This window comes from Maylandia zebra, linkage group LG5 (assembly GCF_041146795.1).
Source record: "Maylandia zebra isolate NMK-2024a linkage group LG5, Mzebra_GT3a, whole genome shotgun sequence".
NCBI lineage: Eukaryota > Metazoa > Chordata > Actinopteri > Cichliformes > Cichlidae > Maylandia > Maylandia zebra.
The window spans coordinates 11906284-11930995 of NC_135171.1; the positions used below are offsets into that span (position 1 = coordinate 11906284).

The 24712-nt window shown below is 41.9% G+C and overlaps 1 protein-coding gene across 8 annotated transcripts in view; it reads left to right on the forward strand.

Annotated features, from left to right (window-relative positions):
• Positions 1-22262, forward strand: part of LOC101467463 (semaphorin-3F) — a 59600-nt gene extending 37338 nt beyond the window's left edge. Inside the window, exons 3-19 of one of the 8 annotated variants that reach the window (XM_012924912.5) lie at positions 741-901; positions 1258-1320; positions 1803-1922; positions 3189-3278; positions 4970-5063; positions 7061-7180; positions 7434-7573; positions 8788-8902; positions 13751-13820; positions 13922-14066; positions 14295-14517; positions 15568-15656; positions 15782-15823; positions 16460-16617; positions 16991-17058; positions 17296-17444; positions 19342-22262. In XM_012924912.5, the coding sequence (XP_012780366.1) occupies positions 741-901; positions 1258-1320; positions 1803-1922; positions 3189-3278; positions 4970-5063; positions 7061-7180; positions 7434-7573; positions 8788-8902; positions 13751-13820; positions 13922-14066; positions 14295-14517; positions 15568-15656; positions 15782-15823; positions 16460-16617; positions 16991-17058; positions 17296-17444; positions 19342-19794 (2300 nt within the window). In that variant the 3' untranslated portion in view covers positions 19795-22262. Of the gene's footprint in view, positions 1-740; positions 902-1257; positions 1321-1802; positions 1923-3188; positions 3279-4969; positions 5064-7060; positions 7181-7433; positions 7574-8787; positions 8903-13750; positions 13821-13921; positions 14067-14294; positions 14518-15567; positions 15657-15781; positions 15824-16459; positions 16618-16965; positions 17059-17295; positions 17445-19341 lie in introns of all 8 variants that reach the window. The other 7 variants (XM_004571935.6, XM_076883754.1, XM_076883758.1 and 4 more) reach the window with 7 other exon arrangements.
• The last annotated feature ends 2450 nt before the right edge of the window (positions 22263-24712 follow it).

Here is a 24712-nt window from a genome sequence, read left to right on the forward strand (position 1 = left end):
GGTTAACCTCAAATCCGTGCCTGTGATCTCTCGATTATAGAAGAAGGCTAAATGGAGGATGGGAACTTTCCTGCTGTTTGAGTGAAACCTCTCTGTTTGTCCAACAGTATCTGAATGCCAGCGTCTAATGCCTCTTACCCTATAGATTGCAAAGGAGTGTGTTTATGTATGGTGGGACACGGGGCCTTTGTTGTCTTAGCCGTGGCCTTTTGCTCTGCCTGTACTTGGTTGCTGAACGAAGCAGAACATATCAAACAAACACTCCAGCACAGAGTCTATAGGGAGATTGGGTTACTGTAGACATGCGAGGACGTGTCAACTGCATTGTGTTGCTGAAAGCGCACACTTGTCTGACCTTCAGAGAATGGTGTCCAAGCATGCAATGAAATGTTGTGCCTTACCCTATTCCATGAACTATGTAGTATGAACATCATAGCTAACTGCCGGTCTACTGTTTCTGTGTTTGCTGGCTTCCCACAGACTGCCACTAACGAGTGACTTTCTAGATCCTTTGATCCACTCAGGAGGTATTAAGCCATCAGTGCTGTTTGACAGACACTCAGTAGCACTTGTCTCTAATGAGTGGTGTTCTGTTACACAAGTGTCGGTGAAAAACCATCAGATAAGTCCACGGAGGAGTGGCACGAGGAATGTGTCAGTTGCCCATGCATGTGTGCGCGCGAATATGCGCACATGTAGCTGCAGCTGTCGGTAACCAATGCATTTCTGTTTCCATACAGAACTGAGATCCACTGGTACCGCTCATCACTTCGCCTACCTCATCAACACATCTGACTATCGGATCCTTCGTATGGATGAGGACCATGATCGAATGTATGTTGGGAGCAAGGACCACATCCTGTCCCTGGACCTCCATGACATCAACAAGAACCCACGTATTGTAAGACCTTTCCCATGCTTTTCTCCCTTTGGGCCTTAAAATGGGCTGTTACCGTGGGATAAAGCCAGCACCTTTACTGCAGTTTTACCCAAAGTGAAATGTTCCCCACTCTTGCCCCAGCAGCAGACATTTCGGTTTGCTCACATCAAGTTTTTGTTGGACTACTCTTCTTTTTTTTTTGTTTCTGGTGCAGCTCATTAAAACCCTGTAACTGGTCTATGACAATCCCAACAGGACTTATATTAGCCTTGGTGGATATCCCTTTTAAAATTTTAATCCAAATATGCAATAAATGCCAGTGATGTATAACGTTTTGGGCTGGAGCTATAAAATGTCCCGCGTTCCCACTCTTGCAGATCCACTGGCCAGTGCCTGAACAAAGAAGAATGGAGTGCCTCGTGAGTGGGAAAGATGCCAATGTAAGTATGCGCGTTAAAAATGCACATACCAAGAGCAGGATTGCCCGAGTAAAGTTGTTTCCTTAAACTTGATAGCTTGAAAAAATAAAATATATCTTTTTTTTTTAAAATAAATTGCATTTAAAATATATAATTCCCTCATCTGTTCACATCAGTTTTAATGTGATGAACCTGTTAAATGGAATTACCTGCGGAGTTGGACCTGGCCCAGTAAAATTCTGGTTCCCTCGTGTCTAGCCAATGAGACAGGAATGGAGCAGAGAAGCCCAGAATCCTTCTTTGTGCCAGCTTGAGTTCGGGAACCAAGCACTGCTGGCTGATAGTTTGATATATTGCCCAAATACAAATAGAAGCACATTATTACTGGCAGATTTTTAAGTTTTAATAAGAATCAGTGAGCATTCAGTAAATCAGCAGGAGGTCTGGCAGTAAAGATTAACTATGAACTGCTATTTAATTTCCTTCAATGTCTGTGTTTCCAGGAGGAGTGTGCAAACTTCATTCGTCTAATTGAGCCATGGAACCGGACTCACCTGTACGTCTGTGGGACAGGAGCTTACAATCCGGTCTGCACCTTTGTCAACCGCGGACGCAAACCTCAGGTTAGAATTACAAAGGAATGTAGAGGCCGAGAAGTTGATCTTAGCAGCATTAAAAACTTCCTCCATCTACATCATGAATGATATGGTTTGCCTTACTCTCCATCCGCCCTACACTAAGCTCCCTTTATGATGATTTTGCTCCATCATTAAGCTTGCTTGTGGTACCCTGTGTCCCCATATGGCGAAGCAGCCAGCACACCAGCCTCACCAGCACACAGCTGTTGTCCCCAGTGTGCCGTTAGAGCTACTCTGTTTAGTCTCAATCTTTAATGGGACCTCTTGAATTTCGTAAACCTAGCCAGTCCGCTTACGCTGCCGTACTCCTCTTTAACACCTCACTTTCCTTTAAATATCACACTCGCTCCCTAATTGTGACCAGGGGACTTTTATAAAAGGCAATAAATAAAAAGTAAATTTCCCATTTGACTTTCCCTTGTGATCACAGAGAAATCGCAACAGCGAGCACAGCTTGCTCGAGCCCCTTGCTGCATACAGCTTGTTACTAATGAAGGGCTTCCACCCAGTCACTCACCTATCCTTCCACCCCTTCATGCATCCATCCAGGCCACCCGCCAGCCTCTACCATGTGAGATGCTGGGTAATTGCAAGTGGGAGCTCCCATTATGGGGTGCAAGTGGAATGTTCCAGTTCTAGTGGATTAATGAGAGGGCTGTTATTTTCTCTGTCACACTGACAGGTCCAAATCATACACCCCTGAGCACCTTTCTCAGCTGGTCTGTGGAGTTAACCACAACTGTAAAAACAAGAGGGGGTAAACTCTGCACGGACGCATGTACACACACATATCCTGACACACATACTGTAGGAACACTTGTCATTCTTAATTCAGATGGATTTCTATCAATAGATTTTACCATCGCAAGAAACATTCCTAAGATGCGCTTAAAGACTCGTAGCTAAATGTTTTGCAGTGCCAGCAGATTTTAGGGGTGTGTATGTGGCATACTGTGACAGCCTTTACTGACAAAACCACAGAATAGAGGACTGTTATTGTTGCCTTTTCCACCATCTGGTCCAATAAAGAAACCCGCATTCCCTGCACAGTCTTGCATCCATATTTCTTTATCCTTTCCCTACGCGCTTGTATTATATTGATCTCAGAAGTTCAGGGTTTAGGGAGTTTCTCATGTCTCATGTCTGGAGGTCAAAACAGGCTCAAGCAATCTGCAGCAAGGTCATGAAAGGCCTTGATCCCTCCTCATCAGTAGTGTAACGCCGAGAATGTATTGCTTTTTCCTGTTTTAGACGTCCATGTATCTGCAGATGGCCCAAGCCAGAGGAAGGGCTAACCGTGCAGCTGAACCCAGTGCGGTGCACGAGACACTCGGACTCAAGGTGCGATGCGGGCCCTGTCTGCACGAACCGATCACCAGCAGCATGCTCCCCTTTTTTGTGTCTGTGCCCATTTTGTCGATACCATCTTTAACCTGGCCATCGTTTGTTCATCTCTGTAATATTTTCCATGCACTGTTTTTCAGTCCCTGCACGATCTCGACATTTTTAGTGTAATTTGAAAATGCATTTCATTTCACGTCGCTTCGTTTTCTCCTTGTTTCATTCACATTTCCTTTGTGTAAGTCTTGTTGTCTGAGCACCCTGTCTTATTAGCCTTTGTCCTTTTGGTGCTTTGCCTCTGTGTTAAATGCCACATTTTGCATGAGAGCTGGCTAATCAACTGGAAATGGCTGATCCGGCTGTAAAAAAAACAAAAGATACACGGCCCACGTTTAATTAAACAGGCTTTTGCTGCTGTTCAATGCATGACACGGTCATTTCTATTTAGCATTTAGCTGGAGCTGTAAAGAGCAGATTTCCGAATCATTCTTCTTCATCATATCAGACATTCGAGGGTGTCACACCCAGCAGTTCTTCACCCCAAAGAGCCCTCCGCCTTCTGTAGGAATGTTATTCAGGCTCTCCCACAGAGGCGACAGGACTAGTCAGCATCTGACCCACTCCCACAGCAGGCTCTGTTAGCTTAGAGCAAACACCAGCCATCTGTAGCCAACTAGCTATGGAGCTGAGGAAATAAAAGAGTCACATACTTCAACATGTCTTCTCTGTTTGAGCTCTCCAAGCACTTTAAAAAGCAGAGAGGGACTTTTGAAGGACAACAGGGCTTTATGTGAAGTGGGACACTTTGAAAGTGTTTCAACTGTTTTCTTTTTCAGGCCGATTCTTTTTCTACACGTGTTTCAACCTTTTCTCAAGGGTCACATTTTATAGCAGGGTTGTAAAAACACATTCAGGGCACAGTTTCCCTCCGGTACACATAAATGTTTGTGACCGTTTTTGGGTTTTTCTCCAGAATGGCTTTGAGTAAGCTGCCATCTACTTATCGGCGCAAGTGGTGATTTTAATCAAAGATGATGTAAAGGGTTGCGTGTATGATCTAGTGAAGGGAGTTTGGCACAGTGCTCCTAAATAAGTGCTGACGGACACCGACACAGATGTCTTCATCTCGGCCTGCTGGGAGTAAATAAATAGGGATTGGATGTGCTCTGGTTTTTGCGGCGGAGCTACAGGACATGTCATTGCGTGCCACTGTTTCATTTTCCCCACTATCATACGCAAATTCCTGCTAATCACCTTTCAGTGCTTGCGTGCTGGGATGCCATGAGCAGTGAGCATCAGTCATCCAGCCTCCATCGCAGACTTGTTTTCACTTTGCTGGATTGCAGGTGTCACGAGTCGACCTGCACACCCATAGGCACAGAGAAGCTGAGAGATATTTGGCATGCAGCTTTATTATGCCGAGAGAAGCAGCACCGCAGCACATTGTTTTTTACAGTGGAGTGGCATGGAGATGGATTAGAAATCCATCGCTTTTCCTGCATGTGTTTTTTCTGTATGAACACACACTCATTATTTTGATACTTCATCCCCCATCAGGACCTATAGGTCCCGCAGGAGTCAGAGGCAGCGCATATGCTGCCTCATTTTCCCTACACAAGGGAATCACAGTGACAAGATGGAGAGTGTTGAATTTATTGCCATCTCTGTATGATTTTTTTTTTCCATTTCAGGAAGAAATCTTCCATTTGGAACCGGGCAAAGTAGAATCTGGGAAAGGAAAGTGCTCCTATGACCCGAAGCTCAACAGCGTGTCAGCTTTGATCAGTAAGTATCATCTGGGTTTGGTCACATGGGATTGCAGGCACAGGCACGGTCCAGCACAGTTCCTTCTAGCAACAGCAGTGTCATCTCATATGGATTCTTCATCTTTTCTTCCATTTCTCCTTATATGATCTTCAATGGGCTTATGTTTGGCATACTTTGTAAAGAGCTTTTTATTGTTAGCCAGTGATAACCACAAGGTCAGGTCAAGTGTCCTTGTCACTTTGCCTTTTTCCCACAGTTTAGCTAGAATCACTAGGAATTTTTCCTTCTTAGGACTGCAATGGGCTCAGTAATATGTGACTATTAATATTTATATCCTCCACTGAGGAATTAGTGGCTTCAAATCTAAATACGTCTGACATGCAAAAATAAAAAAATAAATAGTTATTGTATTACCATTTGAAAAACTAAAACTTTGACTTAATTTGGCAGTGTGCTGATATGTGGGATCAATGCCTCAAACAAAGTCAGTGAAGCAAAATATTAACAAAACGATTGTGTGCTCTCGCTTTTTTCACGTTTCAGCCGTTAGATGATTTTCAATTTTCAGTGAGATTAGGTTTGGATGAAATGTCTTATCATCTGTTGTTTCACTCATGAAGCCAGTGTCCTCTGTGCCACTGCCCAAGGTCATTTAGTCAGGTCCAGGCTGCACAGTTGCCACCAGTGAAAGGCGATCTTCTCTCTGTGGGTCGAGGCGGCGGGTGTAAATCACTGGCACTGTTTTCCCGCATTAGCGCAGTGCCAGATGACCAGTATGGAACCAGTACTGTCATCCAAGATGGATTTACCTCCCACATCCACCAGTTAGCGTCATGTAAGGGACACTGTTGTTAGTGTTGATAAGGATTAAGAACCCTGTACCACAACAATAGATTCACCATTGACCGCTGACTGCTCGATGCGCCACCGCATTAGGTATCCTATCATCCGTGGACATTTTAATCATATATCATCAATCTCCCTATAGTACTGCCGGGGACCATGACATTGAGTATAATGGTGGTACAACAGTGTTTCCTGTTCCTACTGTCTCCATTCTCCATCTCTGAGAGCCCTGAGAGGCACACCTGCTCTCCAGTGGGGCCCACACAACAGCTGGAAGACCAACACCTTTCCTCCCTGTGGCTTAACAAAGCTGTTTTTATACATTTGTCAGTCTGCACACACGGGAGTGCTCATATCTCATGTCTTAATGAAGTGCATTTGATGGCTGTTTCAGGAAGTTTGAAGTTTGTATTGATAGGAGCACACAGTTAATACCCTGAAATAAGAGAAAATATGAATGAATTTAATGTTTTAAAAATAAGAAATTTTTATAGTGGATCTGACCACCATTGATACAGTTGCATTTATGACAGTGTCGATTGTTGTTTGTGTTCAGCGGATCAGCAAAGTGTTTGTTAATTTGCAGCTGAAAAAATCCCCAAGAAACGAACTATATACTCCTATTTTAGTAATGTTTGCTAAAAGCTGTAGAGCACATCAATTTTAGAGAATTAAAAAGACATTTGTAGTGGGCTGAGGTCTGACTACCACACAAGAGGCCCAAAAGTATGTAAATGAGAATTTTGTTGAACGCTTGAGTATCTTTATCTCCTTCGTGTCATAAGATAATTTTCTTTGTCTTAATCCTTTAAACAAGCACTTTGTACTGGTACAAGAATACAAGCTACTTATAGTGTTTTAAAGCAGTACAGCCCCAAAATGCTGACATATTATTAGGAGACAATGAGAACAGTGGAGGCTTACCTTGTTTATCAGCCATTTAAATGTCAGTTGCTTACGTCTCAAGTTGCAACCACGTCCTGACCACTCGCATGTGCAGATGATGACTTTGTTATGCTTAGCTTCTGTGTTGTGAAACTGAAGAGCGTCATGATTTTTCTAAATATACTTTTTGAAATAAAAGCTGGTGGTTCGTGCCAAGGGTGGTGCTGGAATAATGTCAGAGTCGAGGAATCTCACGAAACTCAAGTGTTTTCTCTCTTTCTCAGATGGAGAACTGTACGCTGGGGTCTATGTTGACTTTATGGGAACAGACTCTGCCATTTTCCGTACTTTGGGGACAAAGACTGCCATGCGAACAGATCAGTACAACTCCAGATGGCTGAACGGTAACAGTCCTATTTAGCCTATAAATGATACACAAGACTGATCGCGGCCTTTTGTGCACAGCTCCTTATCGTGCTATCCAAACAAGCTTATAAAATATAGCTAAAATGTAAGGATTGCTGTTTTCTGAAGATGTTTAGAAAGCCTCAGCAAGTGATAAACAGGAAAGGCTGAAAGTTTAGAAAAGATCTCAAACCAGATGTTTTCCCCAGATCACTGTCCACATAAACATCTCACCACTTCTTCTCCCCACAGACCCCACTTTTGTCCACATACACCTCATCCCGGATAGTGCCGAGAGAAATGATGACAAGCTGTATTTCTTCTTCCGAGAGAAGTCCTCTGAGATGGGCCAGACTCCTGTGACCCAGTCCCGTATCGGACGTATCTGCCTGGTGTGTATACACTGAGGAGCATTTTTCCACTGAGGTGTGATCCTGATGAAAAGAGAAACTGCAGCGTGATTAATAAAAGTCTGGAGTCTCCCAGTGAGAAGCACCCACTGTCTTTAAATGTGTATGGGCTAAGGACTTGTATTTACCTCTTGTTAACTTGCTGGACTCCACATGTGTCTTTAACCTTCATGCTAACAATGGATCCCTCTGTATGTCAGATTGCCCTCTGACCTCTGATCACAGGATCTCCCTCTGCACTGATATTGTCACTAGTAGTCCTAAAACACAGGATCACAAGGCCTGCACACTGTGTCATCTTACTGAGCTGGTTGTATTTACACATTAAACGTTCCTGTCTTACAAGTTTGCGTGCACGTGTGAGCCTAACAGCAGGAATATGAGAACGGTTCGGAGTACAAAACGTGCGCCTCAGTTCAAGGTTCAAGGTTCTTTATTTGTCACATGCATAGTTATACAAGTATAACACACAGTGAAATGTAGCCTGACACGCTCCTCGACATGTGCAAAAAAATTGGGGGGGGGTGTAGAGGAAAAACATTATACATATATATATGTAGTATATACATTGGGTGAATGTGCAGCAGTAGCAGCAAGCAGGTGAATTCTGTACATTAATATGAATAGACATCTGTTGTTCACTGTTGTATTTATTTGGGGTCAGGTGCTGACCCGACAGACAAACACTCATCCCCCTCTCGGTGGGCTATGGAGACCCCGGCCTGTCACTCTTACTTCGCCACACATCTGGATGCTCTTTGCATTTCTTCGCACCGTGCATACCACCAAAACTACACTTGGTTCATTTATGGTAGAGAGTATGAAAACATTTCAACTTCCCAAATGGGAAAGCATAAAGAGAGTGAAGGTTGGCCACCCTTAAAAAATTACTATAAAAAAGACAATTTCTTACAAAGTGTGACACATTCTCGAAATATCTTGGTATGGATTCTGGCTTCACTCCATCGCAGATGGGAGAGCCTAAATAGGAGGAAACTGTGTTTACCTAACCCCATCAGCACCCCCCCCCCCCTTAGCTTCCTGTCTTTGCAAATCAGAGACACGTATGTGTGGGTGGCTCCACCTGGGCTTTTTTTTATTTTTAAATCAGGAGGGGGTGGGGTGAGGGCTAATGAGGATGCAACTGATGGAGAAACTGTATTTTTGTGTCCACCCCCACCCTTCCCAAAAAATAGAACGACGACGGAGGTCACTGCTGTCTGGTCAACAAGTGGAGCACCTTCCTGAAGGCCAGGCTCATCTGCTCTGTGCCCGGGGCCGACGGCATGGAGACACACTTTGACGAGCTCAGTGAGTACAAAGGACTGTAAACCCGCATCATGCTGTGTTTCTTTCCACTGTTTTTTGTTGATGTGGAAATGAGTAGGTTACATGGTGGGGGTGGGGTGATGTTTTATAGACTTCCTTGTCAATCAGATGTGCTGCAAGCTCCGCAATGCCTTCTCTGTGGGCGGTGGTGCTCACTGCTTATTTTTCAGTTTACATCCTACACATTTGGGGCTGCTAACTCACAGTTATTTTTTATTAGCAATTAGTCTGCAGATTAGCATCTCTATCAGCAGTGTAGCTGTGTGAATCAGAAAAACACATTTAAAAAAGTTACAAAAAAACATATTTGGATCACCTTCCTAAATCTCACGTAAGTCTTTTGGCACTTTTCAAGTAATATGAGGGAAGTCATTAACTCATGATTGAAATAGTTAGTGCACCTGATGTATTAAATCAAGTTGTAATTGTTGTAATCGGTCTAATTACACACTGTAAAAATTAAATGTGTGTGTTTGAATGTAGTCGTTTTGACACTGAAATTCCACTTTTTCAACAAAAAAAAAAAAGAAAAAAGTCAGCATTACTTACGCATCCTCCCACAACTTTAGTTACACCCGACGTTTTGACAGAAGCCATGCTTCTTCTTTGTGCAGTTAATCATTCTGACAGTGGGTATTGAATGGCAAAGGAAAAAATGGCGTGACTGGATTTATTTGAGACGTGCTCATTTTCATTTTCTGTCATGTACAATCGCAACTGAAATAGTGAGTAGACAATAGTTCTCTGCAGGGTTTGGTTCTATTGCAGCACCTGCCAAGAGTGCAAACACACCCACACACATCAGTCTTTGAACCATATGGTAGGCCCATTCACGGTATTGTAATAGGACTGACACCCATAACCCCGCCACTGTAGTTGTCATTTACTTTCGAGATTTTTTTTTAAAACAAAAGTAAGTGTATGTGTCTGTGTGCATGTGTGTGTGTGAGTGAGGAGACGGCGGCCTGATGGTGGACGAATGGGGTCACCGAGCAGGAATGTCTGTGACTGTGAGACTATTAGACTGTCTGAGGGAAACTCGTCCTCTGTCTGTCACCACTGGTTGGAAATGGAGACAAAGACTGATAGGGGGATTTTCTGTGTGCCCGCTGTTGCTTTTGAACTAATTTTAAGAAAGAACAGTGCTATGCCATGCTAGTTTTTTTTTCTCTTCATTGCAGTCCTTGCTTTTATCATCACCTGACTGCAGTTAAAAACAAACAAACACCTATTTGTTTTTACTGTTGACATTTATTTTATACCTCTGAACGATTTGGAAAGTGACACTTGAAAACCCGGTGGCCTTTTTGTGTTGTGCAGCCTCTTCCCCACAAATCACAAGTAGGAATGAGCTGCCTTTGCAGTTACAAACAAGGCTTCTGTCTCTACCTAGTTCAGTCGGTGTTGAAACAGACACTGTGCATTGTAGAGCGGTTCTGTGAGCCGGGGAGCTGTCAGTGTTTGGCGCCGATGATGAATCTTTTGGATATTTCTTGAATAAGGCTGTAAATGTTTAATGGAACAGGCTTGTTGAATGAACAAGGACGGGCATGCCAGAGTAGCCCAGAGAGAAGGAACGGCTACACAAAGCAAGCATCCCTGCCAAGGACTCCTAGAGGAGACAATAAATGGGACACAATTTTTTCATGCAAATGGCATCACATTTACTGTCTAGTTTGAATGTTTGAAAAGCTCTTTAGCTGGAGAGTTAGTCTTTGCAGACAAAAGCGGCAATTTTAGGATGTTAAGAGGGCCTTAAACTACTGAGCACAATGGAGATCATTGGGAAATACAACAAAATGTTCTCTTCCTAAAAGTTAGATGAGAACATTTGTGCAACTCTCATGAATGAATATGACATCCCCTTCTATAACAGGCATCTTCTATAATCGTGAAAAATAAATAATTAAAAAAACAACAGGGAAAGTAACTAGCCTGCCCAAATATCCACTTACTAGAACCACTAAATACTAAACCCATCCATTTTCTTCAGTTTTCATGGGTCATGTAGACCCTGGACACCTCTCATCTGTTGCAGGGCTAACACAGAGGGACACCTATTGACGCTCACATTCACACCTACAGCCAACAGTTAAGGTTTGAGCTGTTAGAGGAAGCTGGAGTACCAGGAGATAACTCCTGCAGGCACAGGGAGAACATGTAGTTTCCATTCAGAAAGGCCCAGCACCTTTTATTGTAGAGCTCGGAACATAAATCTAAGAATCTCAAGTAAATGAAACTCTGCCGCACAGCTCTTTTAGTTAGATGACTTCTCTACAGATCCAGTTGCAGTTATGTAATAAACTCAGATGAAAGACTCCTACAAACATCTGCAAGAAAGAAGAAAACCCCCCCCACAGTTCATTCAGTCCCTGTTAACATTTTGTCAGATCCAGATTTTATTTATGACTGCTGGACTGTATTATTAATGTCTTCCAGACATGTTTCTGACTACAACATAAACATCTAAACAATGTCTTTTTTGTGCAGTGTGTTGTTTATTTACCTATGTTGAGGCTACCTCTTGTGTGACATGAAAACTTTGGAAAAGTCTTTTTCCAAAGTTTACACAAACATCCACTATCATGTCGAATAAAAGCAGTACTGTAACTGCGCATCTGAAAATGGTTTCAAGCTGGGACACGTTCTCAGTTCAGCTAGATATCCTTGAGTGAGGAGACTCTTAACCCTGCCATTCTCTAAGAGTCTTTAAAATATGAATGTATAACTTATTATTACCCCGCGTAAGTACCGTTCCATTTACTGAGGAGTTTTTCAAACATCCAGAGCAGCTGTTGTCTTTGATGTAGAACGTTTTGGCAAATCACGTCTGAGACCTTGGGAGTTTTTGCAGTTGGAACATGTAACATTTTCTTTGCTCTGTCTTTCAGTTTTTACCTAAATGACCCACAATGATCTAAAATAGTGTTAACCATTATAAAGCTTCTATGTTTTATACAGGCAATGCTTTAAAATGCATTTCTTATCAATAGGTAGGGAGAAGAAAAGCCAGAGAGCAAGAGGAAACGAGTGAAGGAGTGAGATATGCTAGAGAAGAATAGTAATTGTTCACTCAAACAGAAAACCTTTTCTTTTATTTTGTTTCTTTTTTAAATAAAATTGGATGCGTGATGGCTGAGATATTATTGCCAAATGAAAATAAAAAGAGCTGGTTGTGGTATGTGGATCCTTTCCTAGTTGTTATTAACATGCTACATTCCCTGGAGCAAACTCATCCCTGTCCTGTCAGACTAGCTTTTATTGGAACTCACGTAGCTTTTCTCCCCTGAAGCCTTGATCTGTTTTTAGCGACTGTATAACTCTACTGTATGTTGGCCTCGGTGCTGTCTTGTCTACATGTGCACGCACTTGCATCTCGTTGCGTGAAAGTAAAACAGCACCAGCTGGGTGTCACGACAAGGATCATCTGCTGTGTGACACCCGTGACGGCCCATCGTGCTGTGAACGCGCTAAAGCCGTGACCGTTCCATGCTCTGCCTCTGGCAGCTGTGGAAGATGGCGTGGCGATGTGGGTGTGTGGATGGGTGTGAAACTGGTAGCCACTCAAAAAGAAGGGCAAAGTGCCCGCTATCTTTGAGCTGTATCCTTTTCCTCCTGAGATGAGTTCACAGCTGCACGCAGTCCCCAGAGGAAGACTGTACAGCCTCGCTAATGTGGACAAGCCCAAAACCCTGCAGTTCAGATTCAAAGATAGCTTATCTCACCCATGTATCATTCTATCTACATAACAGTCTGACAGCTAATTTCTCATGCTGGTCTATATGGAACCGAGAGTGCATAAATCTTGACTGGTATAGCTTCTTCTATAGTTCACCCTTATTCTCCCACGTTGCAAGCTCTAACAGCCACATTTGAAGATTTTTCCTAGTCGTTTTCAGCTAGGTTGGGAGTGCATTCTCTTTTTCAAACTGAAGGCCATTTCCTATTGTAGACTGAATATGCCTCCTGGGACTGTTATTTAGGCCAGGTACTAAAGAGCAGAGAGACTCATCACTAATCATGCATTTACTTCCTATTTGTTGCTGTCAGAGGATTGGAGGTGAGCATCTATGATTTAAATACCTCTAAAACTGGCCTGAACGCATACTGTATGATGCAGTTCTCCTTTGGGAGAGAAGAGATATTTCCTTTCTCTAAAATTGGAAAACGTGAGCTATGGATGCTGGAAAAGGATAGAAAACCGTGTATAAATTTTACTGGGAAATCTCTCGGGGTTTAGCAATCCTCCAGTCTAGACTGTAGATATCCAGACTGTTTGCTTTCACAGCTCGACTTTAAATGCCTGTTTGGGGCTTGGATTGCTTCATATGGGATGATTAGGTGATAGGTTATAATATTGTGGTTGCTAAAGTTCTTTGAAGCTGTAAAAAGCTCCCGCAGTTTTGTAAATACTACAGTAGATTCATTTCCTGTGTGTCATTTTATTTGATTATGTAAAGGCTGGATGTGTAAATGCATGCAATATAAGGCACCGGCACAGATTTTCCAGGTTTATGCAATAAACAAATAACACATCATGTGCACTACTAACATGGATTTTATAGATGTCTTAATATCAACTATTATAGCCATGCTCAAGACCTAAAAATGCAGTTGTGTATTTTTTTTAACACAAGCTGGTTGGTTTCAAATCCTGTAGCATGTACTGTTTCCTTGAAAGTTCATCTTTTTTGGGCATCGGTTCTTCCGGGGAGGCATCGCCTCCCCACTAGCTGAGAGTGACTGGACTCACTGAAACAACTGTAAATATTAGTGAAGAAGAGTGCTTGCGCTTTGCACTGACCTGACTTCTCTCTTTTTCCATCACAGGAGATGTTTACATACGACCAACACAGGATATAAAAAATCCTGTCATATATGGAGTCTTCTCTGTCTCTGGGTTAGTGCACCACACCAGATCCTGAGCAGGCTCTGTTCCTGCTTCTTTTTTAAGTTACCCTTTTTTTTTTGTCTTTGGCTCACTTTGTGTTTCCTCCACAGCTCTGTGTTCAAAGGCTCGGCAGTTTGTGTGTACTCTATGGCTGACATCCGGATGGTCTTCAATGGCCCCTTTGCCCACAAGGAGGGACCTAATTACCAGTGGGTGGCCTACACCGGGAAGATACCCTACCCTCGACCTGGCACGGTGAGCTTCACCTCTCGCTGACCCTGGACATAAATCCCATTGCAAGCTGGCATAACAGGGCCTTCTATCTAACTTAAGAAACAGCTCGAGTTAGATGCAAGCATCAGCATAAGCAAACTTAAAATATTACTGCAGGACAGGCTCTTCACCAGGCATTTTTTTATTTATTCACATCAATTTTTTCGGCTTGTGGTACTCATGCAGAGAATGTTATTGTTTCCCTTCCAGTGCCCCGGAGGTACGTTCACCCCCAACATGAAGTCCACTAAGGACTATCCAGATGAAGTGATTAACTTTATGAGGAATCACCCTGCCATGCACAACGCAGTGTACCCAGTGCACAAGCGCCCCCTGGTGGTTCGGACCAACGTGGACTATGAGTTCACCACTATTACAGTGGACCAGGTGGCAGCTGCAGACGGCAACTATGAAGTGCTCTTCTTAGGAACTGGTGAGTGCTTTTCTAAAAGTGCAATAACTTTATGTGTTAGAAATGATCCGTGGAGCCAGTTCTCCATTTGTGGGTCATTTGTAACGAATGTGTATAAATGAAGTCAGTCTGAACCCGCGACCCCTTTGATTAGAGTCGGGGAATGGTGACTGACAGTGTCAGTGGGACACTGAATAATGGAGAGCAGAGTGCCCCAGCCCCCTGGAAATAAATCTCATGTAAGTGGAGGGCTTGGCTCCCCTGCAATCATTTATCATTAGGAGAAAAGCATTCTTCCCCTTTTGTGCTGGAGTGGAACTTTAACCAATCAAAGGGCTTTTACCTCGCTGTCTTCTCATGGAGTAAACAACAGGAGATTTGTACCTGGAGGGCGGGGGTGGATCAGCAGCGGGGGGGGGAGTAAAGCGGAGAAACAGAAAAGTAGGGAGGAAGGAGGAGTACAGTGAGCATACGCATCACCTTAATCTTGCCCACTGGTGTCAGAGAGATTTGTCTGTGAGCCTTTAATAAGGCCCCTGTGTGACAGCCGCCACAGCTCAGTATGCTGCCTTTACATGTCGTGTGTGATGCCTCCTTACCGGTTTCTTTGTGCGTCTGTGCATTATGAGGAAGAGACTAATGGGCCTGCGTGTGACGGCAGCCACTTTGGAGGAATGTGTGTCCTTTCAGCCGCTGTCAGAGGCAGCCTTTCAGTCCTGCACCGGGGCTAGAGCAGAAGTCATAATAAATCTCAGGTGTCCCCTCTCACAGGAACTCTTTGTAGAACATCTCACGGCATCCAAATGAATAGGTCAAGGCAAGAATGACGGGAAAGGTTTGTCATGGCGGCAGCAGTCAGTGTTCCAAGGAGAACAGAGCTTCGTGTCACTGAGGGAACCAAAGAGAGCCGTGTGACAGAAACACAGAGTACAGTGCGGCCTGTTGATATGAGGATTATCTCCTGTTAAAGGTTGCTGAGAAAATAAAATGGAAATCCAAGGGCCCGTTGACAAGCGGCGGGGGTGTGAGGATGTCGGTGTGTAACTGACGTGTGTGTGTTGTGGTCCACAGACAAGGGAACGGTACAGAAAGTCATTGTGCTGCCTAGAGATGACCTTCAGACAGAGGAGCTGGTCCTGGAGGAAGTCGAGGTGTTCAAGGTCAGCTTTGATTGCTCTCTCTCTCTCTGTCACCCTCCTTTTTATTTCTGTTTTGCTATGTGTGTCTGTTGTGCTTAAACTGACTGTAACACACTGTGCTCCCCATTCTCATTTTCTACATCAAGGTCCCCACTCCTATAACTACAATGAAGATCTCGTCCAAAAGGGTAAGCCTGTCTGCACTAACTGATTTACCTAACCTTTGCTCACACAGGAGAAAAGGAACCCGCCCTCCAAAGAAATTAATGATGTGATTCGAAAAAGGTCACAAGCTACATGCCTACAGCTGTATTCCCGTTATTTTTTTCCCCTTCCCTCATAATTCATAGAAAAGTCTGGGAGACAATGAAGAAAGAAAAGATGGAAAAGACATTAAAAGCTCCGTATTTTCTTTCAAAATGATTCAGATACTTGGCCTCTTCTGCACGTTATGACACGAGTCTGCAGATGGAGTTAGGGTTACACAAAGCCTGCCAGACTGATGAATGTCAACAGCTGATCATAAAATTATGATGGCAACCTGATAGAGATGAGCTCAGTGTTGCCCCCGATGATCCAGGGACTGCTGCTGTTTTAGGATGGATGCTCATCACATCCAGCTGGGTTTAGGTCTTTATGTGAAAGAAAATAAACGCTGTCACACAAATTATTCTTATGCTTTAATGTTGGAATTTCAGCAGCATTTACATTGAAGTGTAGTTTTCTAAATATAGAGCACTTTTTAAAAAACATACCTGATGTGTGTGATTTGCAGTTCTCCTATAAAAGTCTAAATACCTCTCTCGCCCTCTTTCTTTCAACAGCAACAGCTGTATGTGTCATCTGCAGTAGGGCTGACCCAGTTGGCTCTGCATCGCTGTGACATGTACGGCGAGGCCTGCGCTGACTGCTGTCTGGCCAGAGATCCTTACTGCGCCTGGGATGGCAAGTCCTGCTCCCGTTACTCCGCCTCACAGAAAAGGTAAGCACCAACAGCGCTGTTAGCATGAGCTACGCTAACTTCATAACTAACTGACTGACCTAACGTGCGTGTTGAGTGGCGCTCAGTTGAGATTGCCTGGATGGCTGAATGGCTGTTTCAGTGGCATTCCTAATCAGTTGTGTTCATGTCCCGGTCTTTGTGGCTGATGACACTAATAAATCATCTTCTTTTAACAAGTAAAAACACACAACACAGATGTTAAAGATGTTAACATGACGATAGTTTGTGATAATTTCAATGTGCATTGAGTACGTTACTGCATTTCTGTATTGTCAAACAGCTTTGAATGGCTTGCAGTTGCTTTATGATGTTTTTCTCTCCTTATTTGGCAATACTGGTCTGACCCATTTAGACGTAGCCGGAGGCAGGATGTCAAGTACGGGAACCCCATCCGCCAGTGCAGAGGCTTCAATTCCAAGGGTAAGACATGTGTTCCTGTGCCTCCTGGGTTGCTGTTACCTTATTAATAAATTTAGACAGTTGACATTTTGGCTCATTTTTGCTGCTAACTGTATAACTGTATCCCGGCACCTGTTAAAGTAATTACAAAGGCAGGATTTTTTTTTTCTAATTTGCCCCAACTGAGATTTTGGTTCCACGGAGCTCATGGTAATGAGTGTTTTGGTTGCCATGGAAATCTCTCTCTGTGCCCTGCAGCCAGTAAGAACACTTTGGAGATGGTGCAGTACGGGGTGGAGGGGAGCAGTACCTTCCTGGAGTGTCAGGCCCGCTCTCCACACGCTCTCATCAAATGGCACGTGCAGAGGGATAACAGTGACCGCAGGAAAGAAGTGAGCGGCCTAACAGTGTGTTTCTCAATTTTTCTTGTTATACAAGCAGATTATATTACAGGGTAGCTCACTCAAATACATAATTATCCATTTTTAATGTCACATAGACTTCCTGAATCACTGAATTTGCTTGGATTTCCCTTCATTGGTAACACATGAGCAGTTCCACAGATTTCCTTTTCGATATGCTCACCACAATGTTTAATTTCTTCACTATGTTGCTGTGGAGAAGAGGAGAGATTTATGTGCAGTGTGACACATTTGAAAAATAACTCTAGTCTAATTTCCTCTTGATTATCTGTTAACGTGATTAAGTGTTTTGGGCTGTGATTGAACGATGCCTGATTTCTTGCACAGGCCTCCAGCTGTCCTGAGGCACGGAGGGAAGGACACATAAAGGGGAGCTGTGAAAAAAAGCTCTCTGTTGTGATATACAACCCTCAGGATCTAGTTAAAGTTTTATTGTGAAGCTATGTAATGTTGCTGCCTCTCTTTTATTGACTATTCTGTTGGATGGTATCTGTTCCCAAAAGCAGAGCAGTCTTTGCTGCTGGTGAGCAAAAAAAAAGAAAAGAAAAAAAGCTCCCCTCATCCAATCAGATTTCTATATGTAGATATACATACAGATGTAGTTACAGTTCATTCACGATTTTTGATGGCTCTGTTTTCTTTTTACCTCATGACCAGAATTAATGGTGAAGACACCTGATGTAAAAATACAAACAGTGAAGCTCAGATCAAATGCTGGAACAAATAAATAGAATCAGCTTCACACATTCAGCCTGAAGTGCAAAAGGGAGAAATGCAATTAATAACGCAATTAAATCAATAAGATATCATGTCTGTTGTACATGATAGACTCAGCATATCATAATGGATCGTTTCCACCTGTTACATTTTAAAGGATAAGACCTGTTTCTATTAATATTTGATAAAAGCCTATATTTAGTTATGCTGAGAGTATCAAATTCTATACTTATTAGTCCCAGGAAGATGAGTTTGCTGTTATTATGTGACACTATAACATGCTTTCAAATTTAAGCGTCTTCATTTCTGCTGATTATGTTAAAACCTAAAACAAACACATTAATAGCACTACCTCCAGCAGTCGCAGAGGTTTGGAGCAATAGGTGGAGATCAAATTGTTCGATATACTGATATGAACATACCTACTGTCTCCCATTGGTTTGTTGACTGCTGTTTTGAAGCCTTTCTAATTTTGGCCTCTGTGATTATTGTTATCAGCTAAGGCTAGCAGGCTTTATTAGAAAACTTAGTGTATTGATTTTGCTAAGTAACAGGCAAACATAAAACAAGAGTTTTGCCCTCCAAAGCCAGCGCATAGACTTATTTTTTTTAATTGTAAGAAAAATTGTTTCAAAGGACACCAACACCACAAATACACTCAAAAGATCTGGTTTAGTGACTTGAAGTAACCGAGGTGAAGCCTGGCAGACAGTTAACAGCCTAGTCTGCACCTGTAACTGAAAAGACCCAGATGATGCAAAACTTTGAATTTTCAAAGAAGTTTAATTTCATTCATTTAAAAAAATTTTTTTTTAAGCTAAGGTCTAAAGGTGACTCACTTTTGTAGACAACCTCAAGTGGCCACTAGAGGAACTGCATGTTTGGCACTTGGCCATTTCGCTACTCCTACAAATTAGACAATTATACATGTAAGTAACACAATGGAAAAAAAAATTAAACTACAGTTATTAATGAAACAAAAGAATGATGACTACAAATGACACAATCTAGATGATGTTGGTTACATCTACTTAAACATGCTACATAAACAAAACCTCATTAAGATATATGTAGCACTATTTTTGTGAATCAAGTAAATACACATGTATCTTTGCACAGGTTATTGCACTACTTTTGCTAATGGACTGCAACCCTTCCTTTGCAGATGCGCTCAGACGGTCGGATTTTGAAGACAGAACAAGGTCTGCTCGTGCGATCTCTGCAGCCCTCTGACTCTGGCTTGTACCAATGCACGGCCACAGAAAAGAATTTCAAACACACGCTGATCAAGCTGCAGTTGGTGGTGTTGTCAAGCCGGGCTGTCAACAGTGCACTGGTGGAGGGCGGTGCAGGTTTGATGGCATCTTCTTTCCACTCCGGCAGCACACAGTGGACCCCCAGCGCAGGCCAGTACAAGGACCTGCTGACCATCCTGAGCCAGCCAGAGATGAGCCTGATTAATCAGTACTGCCAGGACTACTGGCAGTTTGGAGACCCGCTGCTGGGCCCCCTTAAGGCCAAAGACCTGAAAGAGCTCAAGGAGCAGAAGAAGCCCCGCAACCGCCGACATCACAGGGACGGGGAGGAGGAAAGGGAGCAGCAGGGAGTAGAGACATGAGGAGCCCGACTTTGTGTCTGAAGCACCCCCCTCAAACCCACCCCCAAACACAACCCTCCCCCACCCCATGAAAACTGGGAGCGACTCAATGAAAGTAGCAGCGTGAAAAAAAAAAAATCCACAAACCGGAAAAAAAAGCTGAGAAACTGACAAAAAAAGAGGCTTACGCGTAAACCCCACTACACCCAATACATCCATTCAAACAGTAAGATATATGATACACAGTATTTATTGTAGGTTGTATATAGTATCATTCTGTGGATTTCTTTGTACTTACAGAAAAAAACATGCTCTTTGTGTATAGGTACCTTTGGGGCAAATATTGTTATTATTGATATTGTTAATTTTATTGTTGCTGTTACTGTCATTACAAAACTCATCTGCCAGCATCGTATGACTTTGGCAACTCTTTGAAACGTGTTATGAGGCTCTTGAGCTGTTAGGGTAGAGCTACAGCTCTGAGTAACGGGGAATTGAGCTACCTGACGGGAGGTGATGGGATCTCTGTTGTTTTTTTGTTTTTTTCGCTTGCTTTGACTAAGTACCGGGAGTTTTGTATATGCGGACACTGCAGGAACACCTGTGATGCACGCAGACAGAGACTTCATATTGCAAGGGGACCACTGACTTATGGTCCCGGTCATTGTGGAGAAACAGTATTTTCTCCATAGGAACCCAGACTTACAGAAGACTACTCGAATATTATCAAAGTTGTAACTGGGTCATTTTACAGGAATCTTGTGCTTGCCCTTTGTTTTTGTTTTGTTTTTTTCTTCTATTTTCTTCTTCCTTGGAGGACGGATTGTAAAATATCTGCAGCACCACTGCTACATGCCAACAGAGACACTGATCATGCTGAAAATGATTTCCATTTGTTTAGCAGTGATAATAATCTTACTGTACTCTACTCTCAGTAACCTGCAGTTTCTTCTGGCTATGAATCCAAGTTTTTTTTTTAAAGTAAACAAAGCAAAAATCAGATCAGTTATGTTGCAAGTCTATTAATAAAAATACTTTTTCTTCCCGATGCAAACCTCCTTTGAACTGAGACCGAGGTGCAATACGGGGTTGAGGATTTTGCACATTGGGCATTATTCTTTTACATTTCAGGGGACATTGGCTGGGGCCATATGCAACAAGCACACTCGGGCACGGCACAATTGTGGAAGAAACAATTGCAGTGCATTTAGGGGAAAGTGCCCGGATCAGGCAGCAGTTGTTAGCAGTTCTTGGCACACAAGACATCTTTTTTTTTTCTCTTTGACATTCATGTGTGGAAAAAAAAGTAATAGCCCGTATACACAACAGAGCATTGTAACAATGTTGTGACACTAACCAAAATATTGAATATTGGGAAGCTGGCTTTCATTGTGTGCATGAACCTGTATTTGTACTGTAATTCTGAGATAATACGATAGTGTGTGGTTGTTTTGGATTTTTTTCTTCTGTTTTATTTTCATCTCTGTGGGTGTACAGTGCAGTCTGACCAACTTAACTACAGCAAAATGGGGAAAATAAATGCTTTAAAGATGCCGTCATTTCAGATATTCCCTGTAAAAAGCACGATACATCTTTTTATTGACATTGTTATAGATCTTGTCAAAGTGTAAAGTAAAATTATGTTGCTCATAAGTTTGGATAGGATATATGTGTGAGAGTCATTTAAGTGGGAATAGAAAGCAAGCATCATATTAATTACACAGAGCCTCTATTAGACAGTTCTGGTGAAAACGTTAATACAGCACATCTACAGGAAGTAAAACTATTGGAGTCTCCTCTGTAAAAAAAAAAAATTAATTCCCAAAAAATCAGAACAAGTTTAAAATATATTATTTTCATGTTATTTAACATTAAGGGGCTTCCAGTATATCTTCTTTTTAGGCAGTGTGAAAGTCAGTGTGGATGCCTCGGGGAAGATGCATCTATAATTCATACATGGGTATCTGTATCTGCTCCTTAATTTGGGATCTGTCTGTATTCCCAGGAATCAATCAAAGCTCCTGATCATCTTGTTTAAATGAGAGGAGACGAAATATGAAAAAAATGCAAAGAAAGGTTGTACCATTTTTGTTGAGTATTTCTGTTTTTTTAAAAGTGTCTTTAGTTTTTGAGTGTTTTGTTTGTTTTGTATGTTTTTTTTTCTTTCTGCATCATCCAGACTTTATGAAAAAAAAATTAAGCAAAAAAAAAAACAGAAAAAGAAAATGCACAAAGGTGATGTTATTGTAATGACTCGTGTAAATTGCTCTTATCCTCCCTTTCCATTGTTGTTGCTGACTAATAAATTAAAGCTCTATATTTTATAAGAATGGAATGCTCCCCCCCTTCATTGTGATTCGCTTGATGCTGAATGTTTTCCATGCTCTGCCTAGAACCCTCTGGATCCTTGGAATAAAGTTGTACCTGTAAAAGAGATATGTATGCACATTTCTATAAAATGTACGCAATTCGTTTGAGTTTGCAATGAAGTACATTTGTCCTCTGTTTATATCTGTGCATCTGTACCTCAGGGCCTAATAAGTATGGATTATACAAGTTCCTAATCCGCATCGGTTAATATGTCCAGGCTCGATCAGTACTTAAAGGCTAGACAGTCAACAACACTGCAAGCGCCTTAAGGGGTTGATAATCAATGCTTATTTCCTGAGAAAGACAGACACTCCAAAACAAGGTTATTAAAGTTAGGAAAAATAAAAATATAATCTATTTTGGGGAAAGAGGAAAATCAGAAATAGCTTTAGTTAAAGGCTTTGGTCACATCTGTGAGCACAACCTACCTGAGGAGGCTTTGGTGAAATTGTTTATTGAGACTTGAGGAAGCCTGCATGACTCTGAGTCAACTGCCTTTACAAAGTGTGTCTATTTGTATTGTAACATGGCTTCTGAACTTCTTAAATCTGCCACTAACAAATACCCCCCATATTACAAGTAAAAAGACTGAAACTAGTACGGAAACCAACCAGTAAACTAAAATTTGAATTTTCAAACAATAATATCTGAACTTAAATGAGAACACCCACCAATTTGCTTGTTTAAAATAGCGCATTTGACGTGTCACTGTAGAAAAAAGCAGATGTGTGAACAGTTTAATGATGGCTGCTTTCTATTTAGCCGATTCAGCGGCTCATTATGATACTGCTCTGAGTTAAGAAGCTTAAATAGAGCTGGACAAAAATACCTGCTTTGATAAAGGCTTAGTCCAACTTTATTCAAGAAGGTTGCAGAGACCGAGTGGGTCTGGGTCTCTCTCTTTAGAGCTGTAGTCCTCAATGGATCAATACAAAAGTATGAAGCAAAAGTAAACTGAACTAATATGAAATCTGAAGAGAAAACAGACAAAAATTTACAGATGTCATCATACTTTTTCTTCTAAACAACAGCTTGGATCTTGCTTCATGTCTAAAATTGTGGAAAGTGGAGGATGGAGAGAAAACGTTTTGGGTGAAGGAAGGCATGGCAGAAAAACTATGAGAGCTAAGAGCTAACTTCTCTCATTTCAAAACATGAACTTGTTCAGGACTTAAAATATCTGTAACATAGTGCAGTTTGCTATAAAAACTGATCTAAGAATGTATATTGCAATCCTTTTTATTTTTTATTAACTACTTTCTATTTAATAAATAAGTTGCAGCAAGATTTCACCTTATACAGCGAGCTCATCGTGTAATGATAAGTTCATGTTTGAGTCAGCTGTGTTTTCAGCAGTGTCGGGCAAGTTACTTTGAAAAAATAATTAATTATAGTTACTAGTTACTTCTTTAAAAAAGTAACTGACTTAGTAACTGAGTTACAAGATTCTAAAAGTAATTAATTACTTGAAAAGTAACTAATGCGTTACTTAAAAAAAAAACCCTCTGTGGTCCAGGGTATAATTGGCCATTTTTAACTACTTTTGATTTTACCTTTGAAAACGATTTACTTTGCCTTGTTTCATCCTTTTCAGCACAACCTCGCGTGTCTGAATTTACAGTTATGTTTTCATTTTGACATACTGTAATAAAACAATTGATCTAAAAAACATAAAATCCGAGTAGAAAAAGTTATATTTTTTACTGTAACAACCACAAACATGTTTAATGAATCATAACTTTAAATGCAAATATAAATTGACAATTTTAAAATTATATGCACAAATTTTACAAACAACATCACAAGCCTGATACCTGCAGGTCTGACAGCAGCAGGTGCATCACTCCTGTTTTCTACCTGGAGACAGCAGTCGCCTTGTTGTTCTTACACACAACACAAAACTATCCACAACACTACACACTAACTACACAAGACAACACATCACTCCTAAAACTTCCACCTCTTCCTAAACAGCCAAATGTCATGTTGCCATATCATTCTTTGACTGGTGACATGGTGCATTTTTCCACCAACACGAAAGGGCAGGTTTGGGGGTTTTTTTGGTCATAAGCAGAGACTGCTTGCTAGCGCTGTCCTTAGACAGTAAACGTGATGAAACTATTGAGGAAAAAACGCTGCGTATATATAGTTTGTCATGACTCTGGTTTTACGTGGCCTATCAATACAATTTAAAAACTGGTACATCTCACCTTGTTGCTTTGTCTTAAAGTGGTCGTGTGATTGGCTTACCACGACTACTTTATTCTTCCTTAATCAAACAGCAGCACTCATGCCATTGTTTTGCCCCCTCAGCTCCAGGTGTTGTGCCAAAAAGTGATCGTTGGGCAGAAAGCGATTGCCGTCCGCGGGAGCGCGCGCAGCTGCTTAAAGCTGTAGCGCCCGCTTAACTTACATAGACAGCAACTTCCGCTTAACTGATATAAGGTACGGTAAGCTGAAGACAGCTTCAACCGTTAGTAACGCCGTTACTTGTAACGCCGTTATTCCCATCACTGGTTTTCAGACATTTTAAGGGATGTGGCCAAACTTCATATGACATGATATGAAA